At 43.5% G+C, this 16,730-nt stretch overlaps 1 protein-coding gene across 1 annotated transcript in view; it reads right to left on the bottom strand.

The window, feature by feature from the left end:
* AIDA (axin interactor, dorsalization associated) overlaps positions 1 to 16,605 on the bottom strand; it is a 29,404-nt gene extending 12,799 nt beyond the window's left edge. The window contains exons 1-4 of the mRNA XM_032681280.1: positions 16,391 to 16,605; positions 12,818 to 12,887; positions 6,074 to 6,127; positions 4,014 to 4,068 (exon numbers count right to left, since the gene is read on the bottom strand). Coding sequence (XP_032537171.1) covers positions 4,014 to 4,068; positions 6,074 to 6,127; positions 12,818 to 12,887; positions 16,391 to 16,500 — 289 coding nt within the window. The 5' untranslated portion in view covers positions 16,501 to 16,605. The remainder of the gene's footprint in view (positions 1 to 4,013; positions 4,069 to 6,073; positions 6,128 to 12,817; positions 12,888 to 16,390) is intronic.
* Between the last annotated feature and the right edge of the window lie 125 nt (positions 16,606 to 16,730).

Genomic DNA, 16,730 nt, shown 5'->3' with positions numbered 1-16,730 from the left:
CTCTGCCTGTGCTACAACTCAGCCAGTGGAGGAGAGCTTCCCTCTCTGTCTTCACACTCTCATCAGCCAGCATGGGCTCCAGCATTAGCTTACCAGACACCATCTGAATGCTCTAAGAATGAAGTATCCCTCAGGGAAACTATAAAGAACCTAAAAAGTCTTTCCAGTCTTTACTCACACTGATTTTTTTTTCTGATTTCTGTACCACTGTATGAGAGGTTAAGTACTGCCTGATTCCAGCCAGACACAATACATAAATACAGAGGAAGGTTTAAGCTGCCTTCAATGAGAGCTAGCAGACAAAACTGATGCTGTGTCTCTCTCTCCAAAGGCTTCTGCTCTAAAAGATCAGTAATGCAGATCTCAACATGAATCTTAAGAATCACAGACACTTCCCAACAGAAAAGAAGCTGATCAATAGCACAGTCATCTTCCAGTGCAGCTGAGGTTCAGGAAAGGAAGGGGATTTTTATCACTCTCAGAATTCCCCAGCTCTGGTAGAGCTACACCACACCAGAGACAGAAAGTGAAACTGTCCCAGGCAGAAAAATCCCAGTAAAGTGAGATCTCTTACAGATCATAGGGACATAATGCAGAAGAGACAAAAGTCACAGTAGCTATCCTCCCATCTTCCAACAGGTAAGTAAGTACTAGATTCCTCTCTTCCTGGTAACCAGTTCTTCTCACTATGTGAACGAACAGCCCCTGAAAAAACCCTCCTAGTAATACATTTCGGACATCACTAGAGGGCACAAAATGCTCCACTGACACGAGCACAGGCAAGAGGCAACAGTTGTACAGCGCCTAAAATCCTGATGCTGCCCAAGGCCGGGCTGAGCACACACCCTCCTGCCACAGAGCCGCAGCCACGCACACGGGCACTGGGTGGGCATCAGACCTGCCCACAGGAGCTGCCTTCAGACACGCTGGCGGAGTTGGGAACAAAGGTGATGCTTAATGTTCAGCTCAGAAGCAGAATTTCTTGCCTTTTGCTGCAGAAAGCTATGGCTCAAGTTTTTAAAAAGGTTTCAACTCTGTGTCATCGCCAATAGCAAATAATTTTTCAAAGTTGTAACACAGCAACTACTGAAGTGCTGGTTTAAACATGGTAAGGATAAGCAGCAAAACTACCACACTCACCTGGTGAAATACCTATTCAGTCACTAAAAAAGAAGAAGCTAATCAGTAAAACTTTGAGGAAAAGAAAAATCCTCTTTGCATCTACCACAGGTGTGAGTTTCATTTGATTCAAATAAAAATAACCAGACCACAGGAAAAAAAATTAGGTTACAACAAACAGGAATCTCCCTTGTAATACCAAGTAAGTCATCAAAGTTTTAAAAGTTTGGTTTGGGCTTTTTTTTGTCTCTGTTTCATTTTCAAAAATATGAATCACCCCTGGGAGAAAAGAGACCTTTCCCTTTGTAAGGGCTGCTGCTTGGGAACATGATTCACAGAAAGTTCTCCACGTGTGAGGCAGAGTAATGGGAAGATCCCAGTATCATGGCCTCCACCTATGTTATTTTCCAAGAGAAATCTTTAAAAAAATATTGTTCTGCAGGATCTCCTGTAGAAGCTCTCTTCTCTTTTGTGATGTTGGACAATACCACACTGATTTATCACCAGTTGGTACTTCCTTGAAAGATTTCAAAAGAAATTGTCAACATGAGCCATAAGACCAGGACTGTGACAGTGATTTTTTGTGATACCTGTAGTGACTTTTTTTTAAATAGACAACATAAAATAATTCAGATACCAGGCTCCCCAGTACAACCCAGTATCTACCTGTCTTATAATACACATACACTGAGTTTGACCCTAGTTGCTTAGAGGCTAGAATTATCACCCAGGAGCACAGGCACAAGGGATGCCCCAGCCCATCCATTTGTACTGTGTATTCTAACACTGGTATAAGCTCCCACAAAGAAAAGGATTTGTGAGATCCAGTGTGTTAACAATGACTTCACACAGCGCAGTCTCAAAAGAACTATTTGTATGTATGGACCCTCCCGTAGCATTATTGTAGCACAAACGATTCAGTGACAAATCCTATAAACAAACAAAAGTAGCCAACTGCTTCACTTTCTAAGCTGCATGAAATGTAAGCTCAAGCAGGAAAAGTTAGAACTTGACAACACAAGGTTAGGGGAAAAAAAAAAAAAAAAGAGTAAATCTAACAACACCCAAACCAAATTTCTCAGCCATTTTGACAGCTTCAGGCACAAAAGTAATTAAAACAAGCCAAATTGTGTGAATAGCTGTTTTGTGTGAATAGCTGTTCTCGTTCCACCCTAATGGAATGGCTTGACCTAACAAAGGAATCACTTATTTGCATTGCCAGCCCAGATTTTTTTAGCTTTTTCTAATGCAACACAAAATAAAATTGACAACACACAAATTAAAACACTATTTTATGAGATGGCTGGTGTTGGCCTGATTAAGATTTACTCTATTCAAGATACACTTAAAAACCACAAAACAAAGGCACAATTCAGAGAGAAAGAGGCCAGAACGATCCAAGTCAGACAGCAGCATTAAGAACATCAATGTTCAATTGTTGTCATAGAGTCACCCGTTCTCCTCCAAGGAAAATAACTCTATGTATTTGAAAACTGATGGCCACACACTCTTCCTCAGTTTTAATATAGTTGCTTGTTGTATGAGGCGTGGGCTGAATGCACTTCACACTGCTGAACAGTTTTTTTGACAGTTAAAAATCCCTTTTCTGATGGAGGGTAAGATAAGCAACAGGACTGTTGCACAGTAATCGAAATTTTGGACAGGATTCCCCTCCCTCTCCCATCATTCAGTCACTCACAGGGCATTTGCAAAACGGAGTCTAAAACCCACAGTCTTTAAATGATTACAACATTTTAAATACTTTGTAAACAGAAAGGGCAGTATCTATACAAAACAAGCCCAAATCAGAGGATTCAGAGGCCAGATATGCAAGACGTAGTCTGAGAAAGACCAAATATTCCAACGCACAGTTAAACCCTTTCCTGAGTTATGATCTTCACAGATCTGGTGGTCTTGTAACATACCTTCACTTACCATTTTCAGGGAACAGTTTAAAAACATTTGGAGTCTATGTTTTGGTAGAGATATTAGGAAGCTCAGCTCAATGCCCCACTTCTTGACAAGCTTTTCCTGTAGGATCCTGTGCAGAGAAGCTCAGCCTAATCATGAAGGGGAAACACTTCCCTGCCCATCATATTTATCCCCAGGATCACTCTTAATGATACAACTGTCATAAGCAAAATGTAACCAACTTCTGTCAGCATGAAAGTAGCTCTTCCACATCTGCTGTTCCCCAAGAACTGCAGAAACACTGACATTCAGGATAATATTGGTTAGATGTGGAAGCTCTAATCATAAGGATGCTTTGAGAACACAGCAGCCAGTGTTACAGGAAGGAAAATGAAGCTGATAAATAGATACTTCCTACATGAAAAAGTTATTTCTGGATTGACATACCAAGACCTGACCCAGGATCAGTTGGGAAAAAACAACATCACACAAAACCCTTCAAAGACTGACTCACATCCTCATTTTGACTCTTAACTTAATTAGTCTGGTAGCTTTACGGTGGGAGGTGACAAGTGATTGGCTACCATGAGCACAAGTTAAATATTTTCAGAAGAAAAAATAAATTTCATGCTGCAAGGAGGAAGACCACAAAGTGTTAAAATTCAGTTCAAGCAAGAAAAGTGCAGATAAATTATATAATGTACTACTGGATACCTTAAAATACTATTTTGTGCAAAAATTAGCAACACCCAAATTACTTATTTAAAAATAAAGATGAATATATTATCTGAAACATTCAGAATACTATACTTTGAAGTTACCCACATTACATTCCTAATACACATCAGTTTTTGTCTACATGTAGCAGACATTTGGAAGAACCACCTAAAACCACATTGTGGTCAGTCAGTATTTGTGGTGCTGTCATGTTTTCCACTGTCATGATAAATGTCATTCACTTAAAACACAAAGATACTACTTACTTGGTTCCAACTTCTTCAGATCCTCAAGCTTAAACTCATCCTGTGATTGGGTGGACTAGGACATTACAAAGAAAGAGTTAAATGTTAGGATGCACCCTCCTCTCAGACAGAGCTACCAGATCTTGGAATAAGCATGCAGGGTGCCTCCTTTGTTCAAGTGTACTAGGTTACTTCAAAGCTACATGCTAAAGAACCCAAATAAAATTTCCCCAACAAAGGGTAGGTTTCACAGGTGAGGCAGGAAGGATGTTACTTCTCATTTATTGAGAACAAACTTAACCCATGTTCCAAGCTCTAACGCAAGATAAATATTTTTAAAGCGACTAGTTCCAAATTTTTACTTAGTACACACAGGAACATTCACAGTTCAACACTGAAACATGGGCAGAAATTACAGCATACAGAATGAGTTTGACAAAATTCAACTAGGAGCTCACTGCAAATGGAAGAGGAATTACCACCTCGCCTTTCTCCATAATGCAGTTTCCTCATCTGTCTATAGCATATACATGTCTGGTTCTCAATAAGCTTATTTGACTTACTTACCCAACAGAAAAACTCTTAATTTTTTGTTCTGAGTTAGCTCACCAGCAGTTTGGTAAGCTGAACTAGCTTGTTCTGAGACAACAAGTGGTGCAAATAAGAGGATTGCCACTGGACGTCCTCTTCTAGGTGGAGGATCAGGTCTTACCTACTATGTCACTGCATCCTTGGCATCTCTTAAGATTGCCCATTGTTTCCAACATTTAAGGTCCAATGAGGTTTTTTCTTGATTTTGCCCAAGAGTGGCTAGGGACCTTCTGCAAGACTATGTAAGGACAGCAAAGCAGCTATACCCTTCCTGTTAGGAGAGTGGGAAAAGATGACCACACTCACTGCTTTAACCTCTCCTAAGAAACCATAACCAAACTGCAGGAAAACAAACCCCTCCTCAAAGCGAAGTGGATGAGAAGTTCCAGTAGCCTCACACGAGGTTAGAAAATCTTTGAGTTACTGCTGAGGAATCAACAGCAAGGAAGGCTGTTTTTGCACGACATCATCTCCTCAGCTTGGCAGGTTATGACATGGCTGCACCTTCTGCTGTTGCGCCGAGACGTGTCCCACAGTGGAACACGCCTGCCCTCGTCACAGTCATGGTGACCCAGAGCAAACGCAACATTCCTCAAACACCCCAGGTTAGACCAAAATAGAACGACAGGTAGAGATAACCAAGGAATTCCTCAAACAGTGCATGGCCTGGAGACTGGACAGCCTCACCTCATTAGTCCAGCTCCAGCAGCTGTATCCCAGCCTCTCGGGCAATTGAAGGCAGCACAGTGGAGCTGCTGCACCTTGTAGAGCCACACGAAGTGCTCTGGAGTGCTGCTGTGAGTGACTTGATGCAAAATTTGCCTTTCACCACTCTTGGCTGGTAAAGAGATAATCCAGTAACCCAAACTTCACTTCCATTGATTCATTCCTTCCCTATCCAGAGTCTTTCGGAAACTTCTCTCACTTGCCTTTCGTTTTAGGGATAAGATTGTGCTGAGAGAAAAAGATATTCACTCCCATGACATCTACTTTCAGTCTAGAAAAAAGCTCAAAGAGTAGTTTATAAACCATTGTTTTCCCACATTTTTCTACAGCACTGCCAGTTTTCGTGACTGCTAAAAAGTCATTTTTATTCTACACACACACTCTTCCTCATGGTCTATTATGACTTGTGAAGCAGCTGAATTAGTGCAAGGGTCACTCGGGATTTTTTTACCCTTGCACACAAGTTAGGAAGACAAAACTAAACAGTTCTGAAGGAGGAAAATGAGGCAGAGAACCAAAGACACAAAATGTGCAGTTAAATTCCTGTAAAAACCCTCACGGATGCTCATACACACACTTTAAGTCCTTTTTAAGGCAGTCACCTGGGGCATCATGTTGACAATCTGGAAATTTCAAGTGTTCAAGGGTTTGTTCACCCTGTTTTCAGAAGTTTTAGCTATTTCTGAAGACACTAAAAGAGCTTTAAAAAGCTCTACAGTTACCTATTGCTAAAGAATGAAGTCACACAGGAAAAAGAGCGATACCTGTAAAGCTGCACTTCTCAGTTCCAAGCATGTTGCAATTTTAGCTATGGTTTTCTGAAAGGGAAAAAAAAAATATAATTTAGTACTGAAACGGTATTCTTCCAGATTCACATTTTTAAAGAATATAAATACAAACAATTGCTGTTTCTTGCAAAGATTTCAGATCCATTATTCAGTACCAGATCATTCAGCATCAAAAGCTTTTTTTATACACAAGATTTTCTGAAAGCACAATTGATGAAACAGACATCTGCCACTTAACTCCCCTCCCACAGCCCAGCAACACAGATGGGGGTCATTCACTCAGCAGAAACTGTAATAATGCCTCTCACATCATAAACTGTTTATAAACTCAACTGCTCTCAGGTGATAGGGGACTGAGGAAAAATAAAACAAAACCAAACCAATGAGCGTATTAACTTCTGAGAACTTGGGTGGCTTGTTCTTATTTGCTCTTTTAGGAGCCATGCCTACAGCTCCTCTATCAGGCTCACAGTCTCAGCAAACCAAGTCCACCCTCCTCAGATGTTACAGCAGCACTGAAAAAACACAGTTCGCTTCTGCAAGTTTCAGTGGAAGTATAAAGGTGGATTATTTTTCTAACTTTCTATTTTTGTCATTTTAAGAGATTTAAACACCAAGTGAATCATGGAATATATTCTTCGATTCAAACTTCTCAGCAATCTAAAACATGTCTGACCATAACTGAATTTCTCATTTTCATTTAAAAATGCAGAACAGAGGGAAGGGCTTCAAAACAGCCCATTGCAAGCAGTCTTACTTTGAAGACAGTGTTAAGCTTTTAGGTCTCACAAAACAGTCATGTTTGTTTCTGTCACTACCAGCTGAAAGGAGGAGTGAGGACTTCCATATCTCTTATCAAGTGGACACAACTGCCCAATGTATTTTACTTTACCTTGCCATCACAAGTTTGTTCGTTAATTAAAAGCTTTTGGTGAATTAAAACTCAGACTATCTGCAGATATAAGGGCCAGATATAAATTCAAAATGCTCTGTGGAACATTTATAAGGCAAGAAAACCATCAAGAATGAAGCTACAAAGAAAAGCAGTTTATTTTCAAAGTAAGTTTTCCCCCAGAAGGAAGATTAAAGTTGAAATATGCACCTGTAACTCATTCTCTCCTTTTAAATCAGGCAGTATTAAAACAGCTCCCCCATAAGCTGGATGTAAGGGGAGGGAAAGATTTCCTAGAGCACAACTCTAGCATCAAAGAACTTCAAGAGCATGGGCACCTGGCAAGTTATGCAGTGTCAGTCAAAAGCCAAAATGGAGGGTTATATTTTTAGGGCTCCAAGAGGTTGGTAGCAGTAGATAAAAACCAGGTACCTTCCTCCGTCATCTGCCCTGAGAGATGTCACAACTCCTCCTCAATCAGCTCCTGGGCCACCACTAGTTTCATTAGGCTGGGCTAAAAGCTAAGGGACTCCAGTTTCAGTTCACCTTAGGGCACACTGAAAGGTGAAAGAGTTCAGGAGCTGAATCATAAGCAGATCACACACCAACACCTCCAGGGCAGAGCCAACAGCTGAAGTGTGCAAAAGCCTCAGACACCTGATTTTCATCTGCCACCACAGGCTCATCAAAGCTTTTGAAGCCATTTCTCCCCAGCTGACATCTCCTCTCGCCTTAAACATTCTGTTACAACATGGCATCGGGCCAGACTTTACTTTCTCATAGTTTTTACTATTGTCCATTGTATGGAGGTCTTTCAAAAAATTTAGTTCTTCTGAGCACCTTCCAGGAAAGCAGCGAGTGCTGGGTATTAACACAGGACACACAGTTTTCTCCTCTGCCAAGGATGCAGCACATGCAGCATATGCAGCAGCACTGTTTGGGAATTTCAGCATGGAGTAACATGACCATATGCATGCATGCAACATGGCAGAGAAAAATATTAACAGCTCCATTTCTGTGGAGGCTCATTTTGCAGCCTAGGTTCAGTCAACAAATTCCCACCTCCCCAAAATAAATTCTGCTACTACATAACAGAGACCCATGACTGGATCTCCAGCACGGCTTGTAAAAACACAGATATTTTCAAAAACAAAGGAGCACATACAGTCCTGGATTCATTTTGAGATTTCCAGACCAGCACTGCACACATGGGTGTTGTGGATTTATCTACATGTACTTTCAGGCTGGATGGGAGGACACCAGGTAGCACTACAAAAGCAGATTCTCAGTTCCTATAATTATAAAACACTACATCCACCTAATGAGCTGCAGTGTAACAAAAGGAACTCCTTTTCATATTTGAGAACATCTGGAAAGATTCATTTGCAAAGGTAGATTCTCAAAGAGGAAGGTGTGAAGTAACTGGTAAAAGAAAGGAATCCAGAGGTTCCCTAGGGAAGGGAGGGGAATCTCTGAGGTTTGACTGCAGCTCTAACATTTGCAAAAACCCAGCTGTTTCAATGGTTTGGGTGTTGACTGCCGAGCAAAAAAAAAAAGCATGCCCATCCTGTGTTAGATCAAAACCCCTCCAACTACACAACAGAAAGAGGGCTACAAGTTTGCAGGGTGCCAGCACACAGTCTTCGTGCCCTGTCACAGAACAGATTTTCATGTGGCTCTTCTCCTCCTGGTCCCTCATGCAGAGCATTAAACCCACACCACAAGGGAGGTCTCAGAAACACCACTCAAGCCCTATGTCTGTTGTCAATTCACCAATAAGTTCAGCAACACCACTATTCCCTATGCTGCAGATTCATAACTGTGTGTTCTGAAAACTGCCTGAACTAGGAAACTCCTAACAGAACAAAGAGCAGCACAAAAATGTGTGTCCTCTGGCTCCTGGGGGCTGAAGGGCAATAAATGGCTCTAGAAACAGATTAATTTAAGAGAGTTTGAGAGTCTTAAAATAGTAAAGAATAGGTTTTATATGGAATCTATTGAAATATGGCAAGCTCCCAGCAGGCATTATTCATAACTATTTTTTTAAGGGACCACACCCAACCCAAAAGTTAAAAATGCAGCTAAACACTGCTATCATTTTCAGCTGCAACTATCCCATGCAAAGGCTCCTTTTTGCAGCAGGGAAAACATTCTGCATCTCATTAGAAAGACTGAAGCCGTAATTAACTTTGCTAGTTTAAAATAGTTAAGATTCAGTTTTATGTAAACTTGTGATTAGAACGGGAAAAAAAAAAAATCAGTTGATCTCGTAGTCAAGGTTTCTTCAGTGCAGTTGTGTGAGTAATGACTGTGCTAACTGTAATGCAGTCAAAGATGTTTGCATAAATACAGAGCCAGAGCGGAGTTTGGCTTTAACGAAAGGTTTAGGCTGCTAGAAGACCAGTAGTTTAATGAATCATGCTAAAACTGTTCAACAGTGCTCTTATTTCAACAACTTATCATTGCACAAAAAGCACGATTTTCTAATGCTGAAGAGAACTCAGCCGAGCACAAAAACAGTTACACGAGAAGCAACAACTGCGGTTGGGAGAGGGCTTTAAAGGTCACATTTATTGCACAGAGAACTGGGTGAGAGTAATTGTAGCTGGAGGCAAGCTGACAACCACGGCCAAACCTAACTGGAACAATTCATATCGCAAAACACAGCGGCCGGTCATGAATGAAGACAGGATTTTTTAGAGAATGAAGGTAAAATAATGGACAGGAGGATTAAACATGTTAAGACTGAGGTAAATTCACCCCAGTAACTGGATCTGCTAATGTTCCATACATGCAGCTTCTAGGTGATGAAACTGTTGCCCAGCCTCCTTACAGCTGTTGAAGGGTGACTAGATTTAAACACAACGATTTTCTGTTTATAGTATCTGCAGAGAAATTCTTCAATAAAATTCACAATCACTAATGAAGATTCCAGCACTGTCGATTATCCAAGTGAAGATAGAGCCTTCCCTAAGGACTGAAACTACAGAATTACGTCCAGCAACAGTTATAAGATGACAACCCCTCAGAAGTTGAAAATACAGGAATGAACAGCAAAATCTGGAGACCAGTCTGCTCTATCAAGGCAAGCAGCATACAGTGTTTCAAAACAGACTCTTCAGATCAAGAGCAAAAAGGCAAGATATGACTATTTAGAAGTCTGAATTCTTACACAAACAATACATTTATTATAAGATAAATGATAACTGGCTCACAGTACGCCTAGGAAAGAAACTGGTGATATCTGTCAAGTGTTTTAGGTTAACAGATTGCACGATTAGATTAGCAAGTAACACACCATCAATTATGGTGTTGCCATGTCTGCACTGTAACATCACCTGTGATGCACGAAATAAACCCAAAAGTGGTAAAAGTTTATACAGGCAGATAGGGCTGAGGATTTGAACTTTGTCTTATCCTTTCCCCGTAGCTGTAAAGTTAGTAGCTTTCCCTTGGTACACTGCTGAAATCCACCTTCCCTACAGAGTACACCAAGCAAGAAATAATGACAGCCTCACAGTAATTCTCAGCAGTATGGAAGGTCCTTTGGAAAACAGATAACTGGAAATCTATAAAAAAATGGAATGGGGGTAGATCAAGTAACTGGAAATCATAATGAACTTTCAATCTGTGAAATTCTGTGGACAGCCTTGGCCAGTGATATCAGATAAGCAAACCCTAAAGTTTACACACTCTTCTACATTAAAAAAAAAAGAAGAGGTGGCTCTTATACAACATGCAGAACCTTAGAAAGTCAAGATAATAGGGAAGAGGCTTTTTGGAATCACGAGGAAATATCATGTTGGCGGATGCACTGGCAGGAACACAGTTGTAGCTGTTTTGGTAGCTGATTTTTTAAAGGGTGGTGAGAAAGAAGATACACTTCTGTTTAACCAAACTGCTTGCAAAGCCAGCAGTCTGCCAAGTGAATGATATTAGCAATGACAGTAATTGGTCATGATCACTAAATGATATACTGGCTGAGCTCCTGCAGAAACAGGGAAGACCAGAACAGCAAAGACCTTTACATAACACTAAAAGGTTTTGCTGTAAAGCATTTTAAGTGCTTCTTTCAAAGCAGTAGGAAGACTCTTAGTTTTGCTGTGACTAGCATTCCTCATGGTGGAGGTAGGAAAGAGAGTGTTCTTCCAACAAAATGTTGGGGAATTGGGCTGTGCATGTGGCTAATCAAAGTTACTGCCATTTGATAAACAGACTCAAAGTTTCACTGCATCAGCCACTTGCTGATCTGCAAAAAATAGCAAGTGATATAAATGCAAACCTCTTTTGTAAATTTTATCAACCTCAGAAACAGGTATCACTCTGCAAGGATTTAAAACCACCACTCTTTACTTTTTTCTTTTCAGAAGACTGTTGCCTTAAGACATGATTACAGTTGCGCATCTCACATCTGAGGTCAGTTATCTCCACTTCCTGAGCCCCCCAGGCCTTCCCTCATGGCTGACCTCATTCACTTCCACAATCTGGTCCAAGGTCCTTTTCATAAGACTCAGGGAACATCTGGAAGCAAAGCCCTGTGCGGTTCTGGTTCCCATACTCACAGGAGATGATGTCTCCAGAAGTGAGATTAACAACTTCGCCTTCATGGAGTAACTACATTTTCAAAAGTCTCCAAAGAGGGGAAACACGCTGCAGAGATAACTGTAGCTGAGAATGATGGAGGAAGCTACCAGCAAGGGATAGAGAGCAGATGCAATCAAAGAGTAAACAGCTGTCCAACATTAACAAGGCTCTCAAGGCTTACAGTTCAGGAAAAGTGGACCAAATCCTTCTCCAAGATTAAGACTTGCTTTAAGGCAACCATGAGTTTTATCACTTTCTTTGCAGCCCGTAAACAGAACATGCAAGACCAGCTCTTTGCTTTTCTTATTGGTACACGTTAAGGAAACAGTTACAAACCTCTGTCAGATTCTACAAAAGGTGCATTTCTTCATAGGAGTTTCTTTAAACACATCAAGTTCATCTCGAATTTCTGTAGCCAGGACCTGTTTTCAGGACTAACATTTCCAAGCACAGATCCTATTACTCCAGCACTCTATTATCATGAGACTCTGAGCTAGCAAATGTCTATTTCCTGGTAACGGCATTGCTCAGAAAAGTGTTCTTATGACCAAGAAAGCTGGAAATACAAGTCTCTAGTTTGGTATTCCTAAGAAAAGCATGTCTTTATAGGAGACAAGAAAATTTAACAGGGCCTCGTATCTCAGAAGATTTTATTTTGCAGTAAATGCTTGAGCATATGAGACCCCAGTTAGCTCTGTCCACTTAATTCCACCACAGAACTGCAGTAGTATGTTACTGAGACGAGAAACAGCCTTTTCAACTGAGGGGAGGGAGGGAGGAGTAAAGTAATTCCAATATTTTGAAAGATTGTAAACAAATTATGTTCTAAGAGGCTACTAGGGAGTATTCTGCCAGGACCCTTCCCTGTCAGGTGTTACATGTTAAGCTAACATCCCCCTCACACACCCTCCATGTCTGCAGTTCACGACATTTTGTATTTAGACCTCACAGCATAAATTGTACTAACACTGAATAAGCAAGTTATCAAACATCACCCAAAAAAAGAAACACCCAGGTTACGAAGGACTCTGGCCAGCATGCATGACATTTAGTGCTACACAACAGAGCATCCGTCACATCTCATGACAGCAACTGTTTCAGCCATGCTGGGCTCTGTTTCTCTTTGCATATACTGAGGGAGGAAAAAAGGTCTCACAAGGCTCTGGCCAGCAAGACAAAAAAACATAACACACATCAACATCTCTGAGTCAAGCTCCTTGACTGAGCAAACAGCAAATGCTCACCTTTTGATCTTCTGTGAATTCCGAGTTGTTGTGCTGAGACTGCGCCTCTTTTTGTAGGTGCCTTGCTAATCTGGATGGGGGAAAAGAAAACTGTAGAGTGGGAACACAACATAAACACACCCCCTTCCCCTGTTTCCACAAAATGTGTCAGACAAAAGGTCCACAGACTGCTGCTTCAAATAGTTTTAGGGGTTCTTTTTGGTTGTTGTGGTTTTGGAGGTTTTTTTAAACAAAGTTTTCTATAGCCCTAGTAGTCCATACTTAAAAAAACCCCAGAAGGTGGACAAAGCGACAAAGTATGGAACCACATCAGGCAGGAAAGGCTACGTATATAATGCATCATGAAGGGAGAACAGGTAAGAAGGTTCTTCTAGCCAACACCCCTTTTATAAGCAATGACCTTTTTTCTGTCACCATCTTCTTCTTTTATCCTAACAAACTGTAGTCCCTGTGAAGACTCACCACGGTACAATCCCACGTGCATTACACAGGGAGAGTCTGAGACACGTCAGATTGCCAGGAGGCAAGGATTGCCAGGGTGAGGGCGCCCCGGGTGATGGCACATGGTCTCCCAGCACTGGAAGGCAGGCACAGGGCTGCTTGGCCCAGGCTGCCGGGGTGGCTCAGCTCACATTTGTGCCTGTCAGCATCCCAGGCGGAGCAGAGACCCCACCCCTTGTCACTACGGAGGCGGGAGTACCAAGAGTTCCGAAAGTAACAGTAAGCAAACAGCTCGAGAAAGCGAAAGGAAGCTGGAGGGAAGCTATGGGAAGAGTTACAGTTTCCGTCCCGGGAGGAAAGAGAACATTAAACAAGCAAAACCTCTGGGCAATTGTTGCCATTCCCCGTAAATAATTTTTTTTTTACAAGCAGAGCAGGAGGGAGGAGGGGGGTTGAGGGGAAACCCAGGGACAGCAGCAGTACCCAGGACATCGCAATACTCTTCCACCTGGAACATCCAAGTTTGCACTGTTAAAGGGATTCTGCTTCTCTCCACCACTGCAGGGGGCATTGGCTTGGTTTCTGGGGAGAGGTTAAAATACATACACCAAGATGCACACAGCAGAACAGATTATCATCAAAGCCTGTGGCAGAAACAAAGACCAGAACTCAGTTTCTTCGCTTTTTCTCAAAATAAACTCTCTTTAAAAACTCTGTAAGGATTGAGGCAGCTGCAGCTTTTAACTGGAACCAGTGAAAACACAACCAAACAGGATGAGTAACTGCACAATGCGGTGCTGTTGTCCCCCTTTATAAAAAGTAATGATTTGAGAAAACATCATCATAGCAGCAACATGCCACCCACAACAGGCAGCATCACAGCATTAACATTTCTGCAAGCATCAATAACACAACCCTCTTTCCATTTGTCACTAATAAAAATAAAAAAATAATCCACCCTAATCCAAATAAATGCATCTGGCATCCCACTTGAGGCTCACTCAAAGTTGGATTAGACCAAGTTCCACAGATGGGGACGTTCAACAGGGAAGCCACTGCTAACAGCTTGAAGGGCTCCTGTGTGAGTAAGCACCCGAATGAACGAAGGCCAATCTTTGCACCAAGCTTCTTGCACTTCCAGGAGTAACAAAGACCTGAGTGGACAGACCCGGGAGGTAAATAACTTTTACGTGAGCATCCATCAGGACTTAGCTTAGATTTGGGAAAATCTTTGTCAGCATCAGAAAGCTCACTGTAACCAGCTTCTCCTCAAGCTCCGGGTGTTGATCAGTATAGACTGTGGTGGTGTTCATAGCATCTGGACAACAGCAGCACCACACTTGTTCATCCCATCTCAGGGTGCCATTGGAGAGGGCAACAATAAAAACCCACACTGTGATGTCTCTCCAGAACTACAGGTTGGTATCTTGTCTGCTGCTTCTTTGCAACTTCTACTCCACAGCTTGAAATTGTTATTAATTTACTTGCTAAATCTACAAAGAGCAGATATACATAGAGAAAAGGTTTTGCTCCTCCCTAGGAATTACCTCCCTGTAATCCCTTGATCTTCTCTCTCCTTTCTTCTCAATCCTGGAACCACACAGTTCATCTGCTGAGGACTACTCAGTAGAAACTCACTGATAAGAGCAGCTTACAACACACCACTACCCAAGAGGAGCTTTCTTACAAAGATATCACACTGCTCCAAAGTCAGAGCAGAGCCAGGGCATGGAGATCACCTCAGTTCTCATCCGACACAGGTGATGGAGGGAGAAAGGAACAGAAGTTGTACTTCGGCTCTCACACTGGACTGTCTGCGAATGTTAGTGATCTCACCTGTCAGTGAAGTGTGATCAGAAGGAAAAGCACAAAGACTTTTCATTCTGAAGAAACATCATTATATAAAACTGGCTGCTGAGACTGCTAAGATAGTTTAAAGCATTAGGATCCTACTGGATTCCTTGTAGATATTCATGTAAGGGCAGTTAGTAAAAATATCTTCTTTTACTTTTCAATGATTTTTTTTTTTTCTGTCGAGATACAGATCTGGAAGAGAATTTCTTTTCATCCCTGTGCCAAGGTTTGTATAGTAACAGCTTGCCTTACTCAAAAGACCATCAGAAAACTGCAAATAACTGAACTTTCATCATCCTGCCTGATAAGTGAATGAAATGATGAGATTACAGCCTCTCACGACCACGCTGTCCATGGCCAGGAGACTTAGTTACTCTGAATGGCAACTGAACTGGTAGCCAGTGTGGTTACAGCCCATCCCTGAACAGTGCTACAAGATCCCTCAGGGAGCACCCCTTCAGCTGACTTACTCTTGGGAACAAGTGCAAACACTCTTGACGACCTCCAGAAAATTCACCAAGAGAAACTTAGCCTGAAATACTTAGATCACAAAGAAACAACTTTCACCTTCATGATGAATGGAGTAGTAGGAGAGAGTATCTGACTAAAGCTACCAGGTGTGTTACTAAGGATACCAACAGTGCTCTACAGCCGATACTCCTCTGGTGCCAGAGGATTCATGGATGGTGCAGTCCCACCCAGTGCCACCAAATCTGACTGGGGTGCCAGGTTCCTCACATTCCCACCCCGACTTCATCAGGAGCAAAGCACACAAGCGTGTGACGAACCCCTTTTCACTCTGATGGGTTGGTTAGGATTTTTTTTTTTTCGGCTAAGGCTAGTGCTTCTGCAGCCCATTTGCCAGGTCTCCCCTCGCTTCCCCACAAGCGTGGGGCAAACAGGGCGATGGGATGGAAGCATCCCGGCCCAGGGTTGCCGCGGGGGCTCCACCAACCAACCACTCCAGCGGTCCACGCTGGGGTTGGAAGGGACCCTAAAGACCATCCCGGTCCACCCCCGTGCCATGGGCAGGGGCACCTCCCGCCAGACCCGGCTGCTCCAAGCCCCGCGCCGCCCTCGCAGAGGGCAGGACGGGCCGGCTCCCGCCTCGCCCACGGCCGGGCTCCCGCGCCGAGGGACACCCCGACCCCCGGCCCCGCGCCCTGGGGAAGGGCCGGGGGGCCCCAGGGGTGCGGCGGCCGCGGCCTGAGCTCGGCAGGGCCCCCCTGCCCTGCCCTGCCCCGCCCGGGGCCGCTCCCTCCCCGGGGCCGCACTCACATCTGGTACTCGTCGATGGCCTCCACCAGCTGCCCCCAGGAGTCGAAGTCGGTGCCCTTCCTGAAGCTGGCGCCCCAGCGCTGCAGGAGGCTGCGGGCCGCCTCCGACATAGCCCCAGCGCTAGGGCACCATGCTCACCCCGCGCCGGGGCACCGCCAGCGCCGGCACCGCCCCGCCCGGCCCCGGGACACCCGAGCGCGGCGGCGGCGCCTCCCGCCCGCACCGCCCCGCACCGCCCCGCACCGCCCCGGCGGGGAGGTGGCGCCGGCCGCGCCCGCCCCGCCATCGCTACCGGGGCAAAGGGGCCCTGGCGCCGCTTCCGCCTCGGTACCGCCATGGC

Source organism: Chiroxiphia lanceolata, chromosome 3, assembly GCF_009829145.1.
Source record: "Chiroxiphia lanceolata isolate bChiLan1 chromosome 3, bChiLan1.pri, whole genome shotgun sequence".
NCBI classification, from domain to species: Eukaryota; Metazoa; Chordata; class Aves; order Passeriformes; family Pipridae; genus Chiroxiphia; species Chiroxiphia lanceolata.
This window is presented reverse-complemented; position numbering and strand designations above follow the sequence as displayed.